Raw genomic sequence first — 19244 nt, forward strand, 5'->3', positions numbered from 1 at the left:
ACCTACCTGCTGTACTGTACTGTGACCCTCTGTCATTCTATACCCACCTACATACTGTACTGTACTGTGACCCCTCTGTCATTCTGTACCCACCTACCTGCTGTACTGTACTGTGACCCTCTGTCATTCTATACCCACTTACATACTGTACTGTGACCCTCTGTCATTCTATACCCAGCTACTTACTGTACTGTGACCCTCTGTCATTCTATACCCACCTACCTGCTGTACTGTAGTGTGACCCTCTGTCATTCTGCATCCACCTACCTGCTGTACTGTACTGTGACCCTCTGTCATTCTATACCCACCTACCTGCTGTACTGTACTGTGACCCCTCTGTCATTCTGTACCCACCTACTTACTGTACTGTACTATGACCCTCTGTCATTCTATACCCACCTACCTGCTGTACTGTACTGTGACCCTCTATCATTCTATACCCAGCTACCTGCTGTACTGTACTGTGACCCCTCTGTCATTCTGTACACACCTACCTGCTGTACTGTACTGTGACCCTCTATCATTCTATACCCACCTACCTGCTGTTCTGTAGTGTGACCCCTCTGTCATTCTGTACCCACCTTCTTACTGTACTGTACTGTGACCCTCTGTCAGTCTGCACCTACCTGCTGTACTGTACTGTGACCCTCTGTCATTCTGCACCCACCTACCTGCTGTACTGTGACCCTCTGTCATTCTCCACCCACCTACATACTGTACTGTGACCCTCTGTCATTCTGTACCCACCTACATACTGTACTGTGACCCTCTGTCATTCTGTACCAACCTACATACTGTACTGTGACCCTCTGTCATTCTGTACCCACCTACATACTGTACTGTGACCCTCTGTCATTCTGTTCCCACCTTCCTGCTGTACTGTACTGTGACCCCCTGTCATTCTATACCCACTTACCTGCTGTACTGTACTGTGACCCCTCTGTCATTCTGTACCCACCTACATACTGTACTGTACTGTGACCCCTCTGTCATTCTGTACACACCTACATACTGTACTGTGACCCTCTGTCATTCTATACCCACCTACCTGCTGTACTGTACTGTGACCCCTCTGTCATTCTATACCCACCTACCTGCTGTACTGTACTGTGACCCCTCTGTCATTCTGTACCCACCTACTTACTGTACTGTACTATGACTCTCTGTCAGTCTGCACCCACCTACCTGCTGTACTGTACTGTGACCCTCTGTCATTCTATACCCACCTACCTGCTGTACTGTAGTGTGACCCTCTGTCATTCTGTTCCCACCTTCCTGCTGTACTGTACTGTGACCCTCTGTCATTCTATACCCACCTACCTGCTGTACTGTACTGTGACCCTCTGTCATTCTATACCCACCTACCTGCTGTACTGTACTGTGACCCTCTGTCATTCTATACCCACCTACATACTGTACTGTGACCCTCTATCATTCTATACCCACCTTCCTGCTGTACTGTACTGTGACCCTCTGTCATTCTGTACTCACCTACATACTGTACTGTGACCCTCTGTCATTCTGTTCCCACCTACATACTGTACTGTGACCCTCTGTCATTCTGTTCCCACCAACCTGCTGTACTGTACTGTGATCCTCTGTCATTCTATACCCACCTACCTGCTGTACTGTACTGTGACCCCTCTGTCATTCTGTACACACCTACCTGCTGTACTGTACTGTGACCCTCTATCATTCTATACCCACCTACCTGCTGTACTGTACTGTGACCCTCTGTCATTCTGTTCCCACCTTCCTGCTGTACTGTACTGTGACCTCTGTCATTCTGTACCCACCTACCTACTGTACTGTGACCCTCTGTCATTCTATACCCACCTACCTGCTGTACTGTACTGTGACCCCTCTGTCATTCTGTTCCCACCTACCTGCTGTACTGTACTGTGACCCCTCTGTCATTCTGTTCCCACCTACCTGCTGTACTGTACTGTGACCCCTCTGTCATTCTGTACACACCTACCTGCTGTACTGTACTGTGACCCTCTATCATTCTATACCCACCTACCTGCTGTTCTGTACTGTGACCCCTCTATCATTCTGTACCCACCTTCTTACTGTACTGTACTGTGACCCTCTGTCAGATTGCACCTACCTGCTGTACTGTACTGTGACCCTCTGTCATTCTGTACCCATCTACCTGCTGTACTGTACTGTGACCGTCTGTCATTCTGTTCCCACCTTCCTGCTGTACTGTGACCCTCTGTCATTCTGCACCCACCTACCTGCTGTACTGTGACCCTCTGTCATTCTCCACCCACCTACATATTGTACTGTGACCCTCTGTCATTCTGTACACACCTACATACTGTACTGTGACCCTCTGTCATTCTGTACCCACCTACATACTGTACTGTGACCCTCTGTCATTCTGTTCCCACCTACCTGCTGTACTGTACTGTGACCCCTCTGTCATTCTGTACACACCTACCTGCTGTACTGTACTGTGACCCTCTGTCATTCTATACCCACCTACCTGCTGTACTGTACTGTGACCCTCTGTCATTCTATACCCAACTACTTACTGTACTGTACTGTGACCCCTCTGTCATTCTGTACCCACCTACATACTGTACTGTGACCCTCTATCTTTCTATACCCACCTACCTGCTGTACTGTACTGTGACCCTCTGTCATTCTATACCCACCTACATACTGTACTGTGACCCTCTGTCATTCTGTACTCACCTACATACTGTACTGTGACCCTCTGTCATTCTGTTCCCACCTACCTGCTGTACTGTACTGTGACCCTCTGTCATTCTGTTCCCACCTTCCTGCTGTACTGTACTGTGACCCTCTGTCATTCTGTACCCACCTACATACTGTACTGTGACCCTCTGTCATTCTGTACCCACCTACATACTGTACTGTGACCCTCTGTCATTCTGTACCCACCTACATACTGTACTGTGACCCTCTGTCATTCTGTTCCCACCTACCTGCTGTACTGTACTGTGACCCCTCTGTCATTCTGTTCCCACCTACCTGCTGTACTGTACTGTGACCCTCTGTCATTCTGTACACACCTACCTGCTGTACTGTACTGTGACCCTCTGTCATTCTATACCCACCTACCTACTGTACTGTACTGTGACCCCTCTGTCATTCTGTACACACCTACCTGCTGTACTGTACTGTGACCCTCTGTCATTCTATACCCACCTACCTGCTGTACTGTACTGTGACCCCTCTGTCATTCTGTACCCACCTACTTACTGTACTGTGACCCTCTGTCATTCTATACCCACCTACCTACTGTACTGTACTGTGACCCCTCTGTCATTCTGTACACACCTACCTGCTGTACTGTACTGTGACCCTCTGTCATTCTATACCCACCTACCTGCTGTACTGTACTGTGACCCCTCTGTCATTCTGTACCCACCTACTTACTGTACTGTGACCCTCTGTCATTCTGTACCCACCTACATACTGTACTGTGACCCTCTGTCATTCTGTTCCCACCTACCTACTGTACTGTACTGTGACCCCTCTGTCATTCTGTACACACCTACCTGCTGTACTGTACTGTGACCCTCTGTCATTCTATACCCACCTACCTACTGTACTGTACTGTGACCCCTCTGTCATTCTGTACACACCTACCTGCTGTACTGTACTGTGACCCCTCTGTCATTCTGTACCCACCTTCTTACTGTACTGTACTGTGACCCTCTGTCAGTCTGCACCTACCTGCTGTACTGTACTGTGACCCTCTGTCATTCTGTACCCATCTACCTGCTGTACTGTACTGTGACCCTCTGTCATTCTGTTCCCACCTTCCTGCTGTACTGTGACCCTCTGTCATTCTGCACCCACCTACCTGCTGTACTGTGACCCTCTGTCATTCTGCACCCACCTACATACTGTACTGTACTGTGACCCTCTGTCATTCTGCACCCACCTACATACTGTACTGTGACCCTCTGTCATTCTGTACCCACCTACATACTGTACTGTGACCCTCTGTCATTCTGTTCTCACCTACCTGCTGTACTGTACTGTGACCCTCTGACCGTGTGTGTGCGCCAATATCTGACCGTGTGTATGCACCATTATCTGACCGTGTGCGTGCACCATTATCTGACCGTGTGCGTGCTCCATTATCTGACCGTGTGCGTGCTCCATTATCTGACCGTGTGTGTGCACCATTATCTGACCGTGTGTGTGCACCATTATCTGACCGTGTGTGTGCACCATTATCTGACTGTGTGTGTGCACCATTATCTGACTGTGTGTGTGCACCATTATCTGACCGTGTGTGTGCACCATTATCTGACTGTGTGTGTGCACCATTATCTGACCGTGTGTATGCACCATTATCTGACCGTGTGTATGCACCATTATCTGACTGTGTGTATGCGCCATTATATGACCATGTGTGTGCGCCATTATCTGACCGTGTGTGTGCACCATTATCTGACTGTGTGTGTGCACCATTATCTGACTGTGTGTGTGCACCATTATCTGACTGTGTGTGTGCACCATTATCTGACTGTGTGTGTGCACCATTATCTGACAGTGTGTGTGCACCATCATCTGACCGTGTGTGTGCACCATTATCTGACCGTGTGTGTGCACCATTATCTGACCGTGTGTGTGCACCATTATCTGACCGTGTGTGTGCACCATTATCTGACCGTGTGTGTGCACCATTATCTGACCGTGTGTGTGCGCCATTATCTGACCATGTGTATGCACCATTATCTGGCCGTGTGTATGCACCATTATCTGACTGTGTGTGTGCACCATTATCTGACTGTGTGTATGCACCATTATCTGACCGTGTGTATGCACCATTATCTGACCGTGTGTGTGCGCCATTATCTGACCGTGTGTGTGCGCCATTATCTGACCGTGTGTGTGCACCATTATCTGACCGTGTGTGTGCACCATTATCTGACCGTGTGTGTGCGCCATTATCTGACCGTGTGTGTGCGCCATTATCTGACCGTGTGTGTGCACCATTATCTGACCGTGTGTGTGCGCCATTATCTGACCGTGTGTGTGCGCCATTATCTGACCGTGTGTGTGCGCCATTATCTGACCGTGTGTGTGCACCATTATCTGACCGTGTGTATGCACCATTATCTGACCGTGTGTGTGCGCCATTATCTGACCGTGTGTGTGCGCCATTATCTGACCGTGTGTATGCGCCATTATCTGACCGTGTGTATGCTCCATTATCTGACCGTGTGTATGCTCCATTATCTGACCGTGTGTATGCGCCATTATCTGACCATGTGTGCGCCATTATCTGACCGTGTGTGTGCGCCATTATCTGACCGTGTGTATGCTCCATTATCTGACCGTGTGTATGCTCCATTATCTGACCGTGTGTATGCGCCATTATCTGACCGTGTGTGTGCGCCATTATCTGACCGTGTGTGTGCGCCATTATCTGACTGTGTGTATGCTCCATTATCTGACTGTGTGTATGCAGCATAATACATCTGAGACTGCGCCTCTCCATAGGTCCTGCACCGTGGGTCACATGCACTGTGCACATTATTAGCGCCTTAGACGCACGCACAGGTGAGAACCATCGACCATCTGTGGGAATATCAGCATTGCGAGGAAATCACAATCAGGGCCTATGTCCTACAGGCTGCATTATACATGTAGTGCACTCCAGTATGTGCGGTGATTGTAACATCTCTCTCGCAGAATAACCGCTGTGTCCCCCCCTCACACTGTCCGTGTACAGAGAACGGCGATTTGTATAACGCTGGAGAGACTGTGCGCAGAGACTGCAATAACTGGTCAGTATATGGTTACTATATACAGTATGTGTAACTAGTACTTATATCATGTATAATAACTGGTCGGTATATGGTTACTATATACAGTATGTGTAACTAGTACTTATATCATGTATAATAACTGGTCGGTATATGGTTACTATATACAGTATGTGTAACTAGTACTTATATCATGTATAATAACTGGTCGGTATATGGTTACTATATACAGTATGTGTAACTAGTACTTATATCATGTATAATAACTGGTCGGTATATGGTTACTATATACAGTATGTGTAACTAGTACTTATATCATGTATAATAACTGGTCGGTATGTGGTTACTATATACAGTATGTGTAACTAGTACTTATATCATGTATAATAACTGGTCGGTATATGGTTACTATATACAGTATGTGTAACTAGTACTTATATCATGTATAATAACTGGTCGGTATGTGGTTACTATATACAGTATGTGTAACTAGTACTTATATCATGTATAATAACTGGTCAGTATATGGTTACTATATACAGTATGTGTAACTAGTACTTATATCATGTATAATAACTGGTCGGTATGTGGTTACTATATACAGTATGTGTAACTAGTACTTATATCATGTATAATAACTGGTCAGTGTATGGTTACTATATACAGTATGTGTAACTAGTACTTATATCATGTATAATAACTGGTCGGTATATGGTTACTATATACAGTATGTGTAACTAGTACTTATATCATGTATAATAACTGGTCGGTATATGGTTACTATATACAGTATGTGTAACTAGTACTTATATCATGTATAATAACTGGTCGGTATATGGTTACTATCTACAGTATGTGTAACTAGTACTTATATCATGTATAATAACTGGTCGGTATGTGGTTACTATATACAGTATGTGTAACTAGTACTTATATCATGTATAATAACTGGTCAGTGTATGGTTACTATATACAGTATGTGTAACTAGTACTTATATCATGTATAATAACTGGTCGGTATATGGTTACTATATACAGTATGTGTAACTAGTACTTATATCATGTATAATAACTGGTCGGTATATGGTTACTATATACAGTATGTGTAACTAGTACTTATATCATGTATAATAACTGGTCGGTATATGGTTACTATATACAGTATGTGTAACTAGTACTTATATCATGTATAATAACTGGTCGGTATATGGTTACTATATACAGTATGTGTAACTAGTACTTATATCATGTATAATAACTGGTCGGTATATGGTTACTATATACAGTATGTGTAACTAGTACTTATATCATGTATAATAACTGGTCGGTATATGGTTACTATATACAGTATGTGTAACTAGTACTTATATCATGTATAATAACTGGTCGGTATATGGTTACTATATACAGTATGTGTAACTAGTACTTATATCATGTATAATAACTGGTCGGTATGTGGTTACTATATACAGTATGTGTAACTAGTACTTATATCATGTATAATAACTGGTCGGTATATGGTTACTATATACAGTATGTGTAACTAGTACTTATATCATGTATAATAACTGGTCGGTATATGGTTACTATATACAGTATGTGTAACTAGTACTTATATCATGTATAATAACTGGTCGGTATATGGTTACTATATACAGTATGTGTAACTAGTACTTATATCATGTATAATAACTGGTCGGTATATGGTTACTATATACAGTATGTGTAACTAGTACTTATATCATGTATAATAACTGGTCGGTATATGGTTACTATATACAGTATGTGTAACTAGTACTTATATCATGTATAATAACTGGTCGGTATATGGTTACTATATACAGTATGTGTAACTAGTACTTATATCATGTATAATAACTGGTCAGTGTATGGTTACTATATACAGTATGTGTAACTAGTACTTATATCATGTATAATAACTGGTCGGTATATGGTTACTATATACAGTATGTGTAACTAGTACTTATATCATGTATAATAACTGGTCGGTATATGGTTACTATATACAGTATGTGTAACTAGTACTTATATCATGTATAATAACTGGTCGGTATATGGTTACTATATACAGTATGTGTAACTAGTACTTATATCATGTATAATAACTGGTCGGTATATGGTTACTATATACAGTATGTGTAACTAGTACTTATATCATGTATAATAACTGGTCGGTATATGGTTACTATGTACAGTATGTGTAACTAGTACTTATATCATGTATAATAACTGGTCGGTGTATGGTTACTATATACAGTATGTGTAACTAGTACTTATATCATGTATAATAACTGGTCGGTATGTGGTTACTATATACAGTATGTGTAACTAGTACTTATATCATGTATAATAACTGGTCAGTGTATGGTTACTATATATGTGTAACTAGTACTTATATCATGTATAATAAGTGGTCGGTATATGGTTACTATGTACAGTATGTGTAACTAGTACTTATATCATGTATAATAACTGGTCGGTATATGGTTACTATATACAGTATGTGTAACTAGTACTTATATCATGTATAATAACTGGTCGGTATATGGTTACTATATACAGTATGTGTAACTAGTACTTATATCATGTATAATAACTGGTCGGTATATGGTTACTATATACAGTATGTGTAACTAGTACTTATATCATGTATAATAACTGGTCGGTATATGGTTACTATATACAGTATGTGTAACTAGTACTTATATCATGTATAATAACTGGTCGGTATGTGGTTACTATATACAGTATGTGTAACTAGTACTTATATCATGTATAATAACTGGTCGGTATATGGTTACTATATACAGTATGTGTAACTAGTACTTATATCATGTATAATAACTGGTCGGTATATGGTTACTATATACAGTATGTGTAACTAGTACTTATATCATGTATAATAACTGGTCGGTATATGGTTACTATATACAGTATGTGTAACTAGTACTTATATCATGTATAATAACTGGTCGGTATATGGTTACTATATACAGTATGTGTAACTAGTACTTATATCATGTATAATAACTGGTCGGTATATGGTTACTATATACAGTATGTGTAACTAGTACTTATATCATGTATAATAACTGGTCGGTATATGGTTACTATATACAGTATGTGTAACTAGTACTTATATCATGTATAATAACTGGTCAGTGTATGGTTACTATATACAGTATGTGTAACTAGTACTTATATCATGTATAATAACTGGTCGGTATATGGTTACTATATACAGTATGTGTAACTAGTACTTATATCATGTATAATAACTGGTCAGTATATGGTTACTATATACAGTATGTGTAACTAGTACTTATATCATGTATAATAACTGGTCGGTATATGGTTACTATATACAGTATGTGTAACTAGTACTTATATCATGTATAATAACTGGTCGATATGTGGTTACTATATACAGTATGTGTAACTAGTACTTATATCATGTATAATAACTGGTCGGTGTATGGTTACTATATACAGTATGTGTAACTAGTACTTATATCATGTATAATAACTGGTCGGTATATGGTTACTATATACAGTATGTGTAACTAGTACTTATATCATGTATAATAACTGGTCGGTATATGGTTACTATATACAGTATGTGTAACTAGTACTTATATCATGTATAATAACTGGTCGGTATATGGTTACTATATACAGTATGTGTAACTAGTACTTATATCATGTATAATAACTGGTCGGTATATGGTTACTATATACAGTATGTGTAACTAGTACTTATATCATGTATAATAACTGGTCGGTATATGGTTACTATATACAGTATGTGTAACTAGTACTTATATCATGTATAATAACTGGTCGGTATATGGTTACTATATACAGTATGTGTAACTAGTACTTATATCATGTATAATAACTGGTCGGTATATGGTTACTATGTACAGTATGTGTAACTAGTACTTATATCATGTATAATAACTGGTCGGTGTATGGTTACTATATACAGTATGTGTAACTAGTACTTATATCATGTATAATAACTGGTCGGTATGTGGTTACTATATACAGTATGTGTAACTAGTACTTATATCATGTATAATAACTGGTCAGTATATGGTTACTATATACAGTATGTGTAACTAGTACTTATATCATGTATAATAACTGGTCAGTATATGGTTACTATATATGTGTAACTAGTACTTATATCATGTATAATAACTGGTCGGTATGTGGTTACTATATACAGTATGTGTAACTAGTACTTATATCATGTATAATAACTGGTCGGTATATGGTTACTATATATGTGTAACTAGTACTTATATCATGTATAATAACTGGTCAGTATATGGTTACTATATACAGTATGTGTAACTAGTACTTATATCATGTATAATAACTGGTCAGTATATGGTTACTATATACAGTATGTGTAACTAGTACTTATATCATGTATAATAACTGGTCGGTATATGGTTACTATATACAGTATGTGTAACTAGTACTTATATCATGTATAATAACTGGTCAGTATATGGTTACTATATACAGTATGTGTAACTAGTACTTATATCATGTATAATAACTGGTCGGTATATGGTTACTATATACAGTATGTGTAACTAGTACTTATATCATGTATAATAACTGGTCGGTATATGGTTACTATATACAGTATGTGTAACTAGTACTTATATCATGTATAATAACTGGTCGGTATATGGTTACTATATACAGTATGTGTAACTAGTACTTATATCATGTATAATAACTGGTCGGTATATGGTTACTATATACAGTATGTGTAACTAGTACTTATATCATGTATAATAACTGGTCGGTATATGGTTACTATATACAGTATGTGTAACTAGTACTTATATCATGTATAATAACTGGTCAGTATATGGTTACTATATACAGTATGTGTAACTAGTACTTATATCATGTATAATAACTGGTCGGTATATGGTTACTATCTACAGTATGTGTAACTAGTACTTATATCATGTATAATAACTGGTCGGTATATGGTTACTATATACAGTATGTGTAACTAGTACTTATATCATGTATAATAACTGGTCGGTATATGCTTCCTATTATATATGTGTAACTAGTACTTATATCATGTATAATAACTGGTCGGTATATGGTTACTATATACAGTATGTGTAACTAGTACTTATATCATGTATAATAACTGGCCGGTGTATGGTTACTATATACAGTATGTGTAACTAGTACTTATATCATGTATAATAACTGGTCAGTATATGGTTACTATATACAGTATGTGTAACTAGTACTTATATCATGTATAATAACTGGTCGGTATATGGTTACTATATACAGTATGTGTAACTAGTACTTATATCATGTATAATAACTGGTCAGTATATGGTTACTATATACAGTATGTGTAACTAGTACTTATATCATGTATAATAACTGGTCGGTATATGGTTACTATATACAGTATGTGTAACTAGTACTTATATCATGTATAATAACTGGTCGGTATATGGTTACTATATACAGTATGTGTAACTAGTACTTATATCATGTATAATAACTGGTCGGTATATGGTTACTATATATGTGTAACTAGTACTTATATCATGTATAATAACTGGTCGGTTTATGGTTACTATATACAGTATGTGTAACTAGTACTTATATCATGTATAATAACTGGTCGGTATATGGTTACTATATACAGTATGTGTAACTAGTACTTATATCATGTATAATAACTGGTCGGTATATGGTTACTATATACAGTATGTGTAACTAGTACTTATATCATGTATAATAACTGGTCGGTATGTGGTTACTATATACAGTATGTGTAACTAGTACTTATATCATGTATAATAACTGGTCAGTATATGGTTACTATATACAGTATGTGTAACTAGTACTTATATCATGTATAATAACTGGTCAGTATATGGTTACTATATACAGTATGTGTAACTAGTACTTATATCATGTATAATAACTGGTCGGTATATGGTTACTATATACAGTATGTGTAACTAGTACTTATATCATGTATAATAACTGGTCAGTATATGGTTACTATATACAGTATGTGTAACTAGTACTTATATCATGTATAATAACTGGTCGGTATATGGTTACTATATACAGTATGTGTAACTAGTACTTTTATCATGTATAATAACTGGTCGGTATATGGTTACTATATACAGTAAGTGTAACTAGTACTTATATCATGTATAATAACTGGTCAGTATATGGTTACTATATACAGTATGTGTAACTAGTACTTATATCATGTATAATAACTGGTCGGTATGTGGTTACTATATACAGTATGTGTAACTAGTACTTATATCATGTATAATAACTGGTCGGTATATGGTTACTATATACAGTATGTGTAACTAGTACTTATATCATGTATAATAACTGGTCGGTATATGGTTACTATGTACAGTATGTGTAACTAGTACTTATATCATGTATAATAACTGGTCAGTATATGGTTACTATCTACAGTATGTGTAACTAGTACTTATATCATGTATAATAACTGGTCGGTGTATGGTTACTATATACAGTATGTGTAACTAGTACTTATATCATGTATAATAACTGGTCGGTATGTGGTTACTATATACAGTATGTGTAACTAGTACTTATATCATGTATAATAACTGGTCAGTATATGGTTACTATATACAGTATGTGTAACTAGTACTTATATCATGTATAATAACTGGTCAGTATATGGTTACTATATACAGTATGTGTAACTAGTACTTATATCATGTATAATAACTGGTCAGTATATGGTTACTATCTACAGTATGTGTAACTAGTACTTATATCATGTATAATAACTGGTCAGTATATGGTTACTATATACAGTATGTGTAACTAGTACTTATATCATGTATAATAACTGGTCGGTATGTGGTTACTATATACAGTATGTGTAACTAGTACTTATATCATGTATAATAACTGGTCGGTATATGGTTACTATATACAGTATGTGTAACTAGTACTTATATCATGTATAATAACTGGTCGGTATGTGGTTACTATATACAGTATGTGTAACTAGTACTTATATCATGTATAATAACTGGTCGGTATATGGTTACTATATACAGTATGTGTAACTAGTACTTATATCATGTATAATAACTGGTCAGTATATGGTTACTATGTACAGTATGTGTAACTAGTACTTATATCATGTATAATAACTGGTCAGTATATGGTTACTATATACAGTATGTGTAACTAGTACTTATATAACAGTGTTCTTCTCAGGCTGTTTTCTGCGGGTACATCATCCGGCACTTTCACCCGCCGACCCCGCTGTGGAACGCTGGCCTCTGATGTGACCGGAGGCTAAAGAAGCCTCCGAACGCTTCAGAGGCAAGCGTTCCTAGTGATGCACTGCGCGGGTGACGTCACCCGTTACGTGAGGAGCCTACCCGCGCGCCTGCTGGATCTAGTTAGAGCCAGTCAGAGCGTGGCAACGGGAGTTTGAGTGGGAGCGCGAGTGGGGAGCATTTAAAGGTAAGTTCTGGGCTGGGACCAGGGCCAGGACCAGCCTGGGGGCACTGCATAAGGGGCACTATTAAACCTGGGGGCACTGAATAAGGGGTACTATTAAACCTGCGGGCACTGCATAAAGGGCAATATTTAAGCCTGGGGACACTGCATAAGGGGTACTATTAAACCTGGGGGCACTGTATGCGGGCCCAGCCTGGGGGCACTGCGTAAGGGGCACTATTAAACCTGGGGGCACTGCATAAGGGGCCAGCCTGGGGGCACTGCATAAGGGGCACTGTTTAAACTTGGGGGCACTGCATAAGGGGCCAGCCTGGGGGCACTGCATAAGGGGCACTATTAAACCTGGGGGCACTACATAAGGGGCACTATTTAAGCCTGGGGGCACTACATAAGGGGCACTATTTAAGCCTGGGGGCACTACATAAGGGACCAGCCTGGGGGCACTGCATAAGGGGCACTATTAAACCTGGGGGCACTGCATAAGGGGCCAGCCTGGGGGCACTGCATAAGGGGCCAGCCTGGGGGCACTGCATAAGGGCCACTATTAAACCTGGGGGCACCACATAAGGGGCACTATTTAAACCTGGGGGCACTACATAAGGGACCAGTCTGGGGGCACTTCTTCAGCCAGTGGGCATTGCATAACGGCAAAGCTAAACTACAGGGGGCACTGCATAATGGGCACTATTGACTGAGAGCCAGTGGAGGAGCAGCCTGAGACCGGTCGGGCTGGATTGGTAAGGGAGATACCCCTTTTCCCGATGCGCGTATAATTACGAAGGCCTCCACCCAGCTACTTTTTGATGCCACACGGCTGGAAAAATTATACTAACCAGTTATTATACGTTATATATGTGTAACTAGTACTTATTTAATGTATATGTTTTTCTATTACCTGTATAATAACTGGTCTGTATATGGTTCCTATATATGCGTTACCGTTCTCTGTCCCAGCCAGATCCTCGCGTTACCGTTCTCTGGGCCTGATTCAGAGCCGCTCGTAAGCGGCCGCTCGTTCGCTCCGAGCGATGTTCGCACATCTGCGCATGCGTATGGGTCGTAATGCGCATGCGCCAACCAGTCAGTGCGGTCGGAAAACGTGTGTTCGCAAAATTGCGAGTGCCTGCTAATTTGAGTGACAGGATGAGGCGTTTGTGGTGGTAACAGGGGAAGGTGCTTGAAAACGGGGAGTGGTGATCCGAACGCAGACCCCCGCGTTACCGTTCTCTGTCCCAGCCAGGCCCCCGCGGTACCGTTCTCTGTCCCAGCCAGACCCCCGCGGTACCATTCTCTGTCTCAGCCAGACCCCGCGTTACCGTTCTCTGTCCCAGCCAGACCCCCGCGTTACCGTTCTCTGTCCCAGCCAGACCCCCGCATTACCGTTCTCTGTCCCAGCCAGACCCCCGCGTTACCGTTCTCTGTCCCAGCCAGACCCCCGCATTACCGTTCTCTGTCCCAGCCAGACCCCCGCATTACCGTTCTCTGTCCCAGCCAGACCCCCGCGGTACCGTTCTCTGTCTCAGCCAGACCACGCGTTATCGTTCTCTGTCCCAGCCAGACCCCCGCGTTGCCGTTCTCTGTCCCAGCCAGACCCCCGCGTTGCCGTTCTCTGTCCCAGCCAGACCCCCGCGTTACCGTTCTCTGTCCCAGCCAGACCCCCGCGTTACCGTTCTCTGTCCCAGCCAGGCCCCCGCGTTACCGTTCTCTGTCCCAGCCAGGCCCCCCGCGTTACCGTTCTCTCCCAGCCAGACCCCCGCGTTATCTTTCTCTGTCCCAGCCAGACCCCCGCGTTACCGTTCTCTGTCCCAGCCAGACCCCCGCGTTACCGTTCTCTGTCTCAACCAGACCCCCGCGTTACCCTTCTCTGTCTCAGCCAGACCCCCGCGTTAGGAGATTGGTAAAAGCTCTGACTGCGCTGAGGTTTTATGAACCACATGTAACAGCTTCTTGTTTCTTCCCCCAGCTCCTGTCTGTCCGGCCGGATCACCAACTGCTCCCATGTGGCTTGCGATGGTAAGGTGTAACCATTATATGCGGCATGCTCACTTACACGCGTGTTATATGATGCATAACATGTATTCAGGTGCAATTACTGTCCAGTCAGAGTCCTCTCTGCAACCCCCCCATACTGCAGCTCTCGGGGGGCTGGCGCAGAGCTGTACGTGTTAGAAGTGGACTTTGCTACAGCGCAGTCTGCAGCAAAATGGCTCCTCAGAGTATACTTCATTTCCCTTATAAAGATGGCCACCAATACAATAACTCGCCATGCGTGGCGCCATCTTCTTCACTGTGTATGAGCGATACAGTGGAGTATGGCCCCTTAGCACCTGAGACTTGAGACGAGTACCCACATATGACCACTGTACCAGCTCCTGCATGTTTACCGCAATACCAGAGGCAGATACCGGCTGGTGAGCTGCCTAATCCCGCTCCGCTCATGCTCTGGGCATCCAGTGTAACAGTGAGTACGGTTGTATAAACCACACATCCTGGTTAAGCTCCACTACACTAGTTACCTGGTTTAATTACATCTCCGCTGGTGTGTACACAGCTCTGCTAAACCACCTACTGTCATTGTACTCACATTTCCAATATACGCATGCGGAATGGGTTACGTGTATATTACATAGATAATCTGTATATAGAGTTGCATCTTGCCGTGCACCACCACCCATCCGTGTGCTTGGTTTGCCTACCGTTTTCGTTACCAGCCTATAATTTGTGCATATGATACGCCTGGAAATGGGTGTATTACGCTTCATAGCGCTGTTCCGCCACCGCGCCCTCCCTGACCATTGCGCATGTGAGACGCCCAGTGGAGATGCAATAGCAAAGTGCGCGACTCTGCGTCACTAGTCTGCAGAATTCACACAGCCAGAGATCCAAACGTCCATATGTCCGCATTGCGTTCCCGGGACAATGAACTCTTCTTTGTTAAACTTACACATTGACTGAGAACGTTCCTATAACCAGACAGTCAGGCGGAACATGCCTAGGACACGCTGCACTCTGTGAACATGCCTAGGACACGCTGCACTCTGTGTACAGTATATGTGTAAGTGACAGGCAGAACATGTAGTGGAACATGCCTAGGACACGCTGCACTCTGTGTACAGTATATGTAAGTGTCACAGTCAGGCAGAACATGTAGTGGAACATGCCTAGGACACGCTGCACTCTGTGTACAGTATATGTGTAAGTGTCACAGGCAGAAACTGTAGTGGAACATACCTAGGACACGCTGCACTCTGTGTACATGCCTAGGACACGCTGCACTCTGTGTACAGTATATGTGTAAGTGACAGGCAGAACATGTAGTGGAACATGCCTAGGACACGCTGCACTCTGTGTACAGTATATGTAAGTGTCACAGTCAGGCAGAACATGTAGTGGAACATGCCTAGGACACGCTGCACTCTGTGTACAGTATATGTGTAAGTGTCACAGGCAGAAACTGTAGTGGAACATACCTAGGACACGCTGCACTCTGTGTACATGCCTAGGACACGCTGCACTCTGTGTACAGTATATGTGTAAGTGACAGGCAGAACATGTAGTTTAACATGCCTAGGACACGCTGCACTCTGTGTACAGTATATGTAAGTGTCACAATCAGGTAGAACATGTAGTGGAACATACCTAGGACACGCTGCACTCTGTGTACATGCCTAGGACACGCTGCACTCTGTGTACAGTATATGTGTAAGTGACAGGCAGAACATGTAGTGGAACATGCCTAGGACACGCTGCACTCTGTGTACATGCCTAGGACACACTGCACTCTGTGTACAGTATATGTGTAAGTGTCAGTCAGGCGGAACATGTAGTGGAACATGCCTAGGACACGCTGCACTCTGTGTACAGTATATGTGTAAGTGTCACAGTCAGGCAGAACATGTAGTGGAACATGCCTAGGACACGCTGCACTCTGTGTACAGTATGTGGACAGATCATTGCTCAGCATCATGTTGTTATTCTGCAGCTATAAATGGGAGCTGGACACAATGGACGCCCTGGAGCGACTGTTCATCCACATGCGGAGGAGGGTTCCAGAACCGCTACCGATTCTGCACAGAGCCCGCTCCCTCTGCAGCCGGTACACCCTGTGATGGGCAAGACCGGGAGGAGAAGCCCTGTAACCTGGAGCCCTGTCCTGGTGAGAGAGCAGAACTCAGGACCCATAGAGACTGAATGTACCGACCAGTCCGTATGTCTCTGCATTCATAGTGCTCAGACTCTGCTCAGTGTGTAAAACCGTCTCTGTCATGTTCTGTTCAATAGCAATCACTATACTGTATATGCAAGTTTATAGAAATAACACAGGGACTGTCTGTATTACATGTGTCCTGAGAGTGAGAGGACACCGGGACTGTCTGTATTACATGTGTCCTGAGAGTGAGGCGACACCGGGACTGTCTGTATTACATGTGTCCTGAGAGTGAGGAGATACAGGACTGTCGGTATTACATGTGTCCTGAGAGTGAGGGGACACTGGGACTGTCTGTATTACATGTGTCCTGAGAGTGAGGAGATACAGGACTGTCTGTATCACGTGTCCTGAGAGTGAGGCAACACCAGGACTGTCTGTATTACATGTGTCCTGAGAGTGAGGCAACACCAGGACTGTCTGTATTACATGTGTCCTGAGAGTGAGAGGACACCGGGACTGTCTGTATTACATGTGTCCTGAGAGTGAGGAGATACAGGACTGTCTGTATCACGTGTCCTGAGAGTGAGGAGACACTGGGACTGTCTGTATTACATGTGTCCTGAGAGTGAGGGGACACTGGGACTGTCTGTATTACATGTGTCCTGAGAGTGAGGGGACACTGGGACTGTCTGTATTACATGTGACCTGAGAGTGAGGGGACACCGGGACTGTCTGTATTACATGTGTCCTGAGAGTGAGGAGACACAGGACTGTCGGTATTACATGTGTCCTGAGAGTGAGGGGACACTGGGACTGTCTGTATTACATGTGTCCTGAGAGTGAGGATATACAGGACTGTCTGTATCACGTGTCCTGAGAGTGAGGCAACACCGGGACTGTCTGTATTACATGTGTCCTGAGAGTGAGGCAACACCAGGACTGTCTGTAATACATGTGTCCTGAGAGTGAGGGAGACACAGGACTGTCTGTATTACATGTGTCCTGAGAGTGAGGGAACATCAGGACTGTCTGTATTACATGTGTCCTGAGAGTGAGGGAACATCAGGACTGTCTGTATTACATGTGTCCTGAGAGTGAGGGGACACTGGGACTGTCTGTATTACATGTGTCCTGAGAGTGAGGGGACACTGGGACTGTCTGTATTACATGTGTCCTGAGAGTGAGGGGACACCGGGACTGTCTGTATTACATGTGTGCTATGAGTGAGGGGACACCGGGACTGTCTGTATTACATGTGTGCTATGAGTGAGGGGACACCGGGACTGTCTGTATTACATGTGTCCTGAGAGTGAGGCGACACCGGGACTGTCTGTATTACATGTGTCCTGAGAGTGAGGGGACACCGGGACTGTCTGTATTACATGTGTCCTGAGAGTGAGGGGACACTGGGACTGTCTGTATTACATGTGTCCTGAGAGTGAGGGGACACTGGGACTGTCTGTATTACATGTGTCCTGAGAGTGAGGGGACACCGGGACTGTCTGTACTACATGTGTCCTGAGAGTGGGGGGACACCGGGACTGTCTGTATTACATGTGTCCTGAGAGTGAGGAGATACAGGACTGTCTGTATCACGTGTCCTGAGAGTGAGGGGACACAGGACTGTCTGTATTACATGTGTCCTGAGAGTGAGGAGATACAGGACTGTCTGTATCACGTGTTCTGAGAGTGAGGAGACACTGGGACTGTCTGTATTACATGTGTCCTGAGAGTGAGGCGACACCGGGACTGTCTGTATTACATGTGTC

At 42.6% G+C, this 19244-nt stretch overlaps 1 protein-coding gene across 1 annotated transcript in view; it reads left to right on the top strand.

Annotated features, from left to right (window-relative positions):
* LOC148479324 (SCO-spondin-like) overlaps window positions 1-19244 on the top strand; it is a gene marked incomplete at its 5' end in the record, with an annotated part of 249345 nt that overhangs the window by 13490 nt on the left and 216611 nt on the right. Inside the window, 3 exons of the mRNA XM_088454599.1 lie at window positions 5686-5780; window positions 15289-15338; window positions 17308-17481. Of these exons, the coding sequence (XP_088310725.1) occupies window positions 5686-5780; window positions 15289-15338; window positions 17308-17481 (319 nt within the window). The remainder of the gene's footprint in view (window positions 1-5685; window positions 5781-15288; window positions 15339-17307; window positions 17482-19244) is intronic.

Source organism: Taudactylus pleione, unplaced genomic scaffold, assembly GCF_031769625.1.
Source record: "Taudactylus pleione unplaced genomic scaffold, aTauple2 ptg000620l, whole genome shotgun sequence".
NCBI lineage: Eukaryota > Metazoa > Chordata > Amphibia > Anura > Myobatrachidae > Taudactylus > Taudactylus pleione.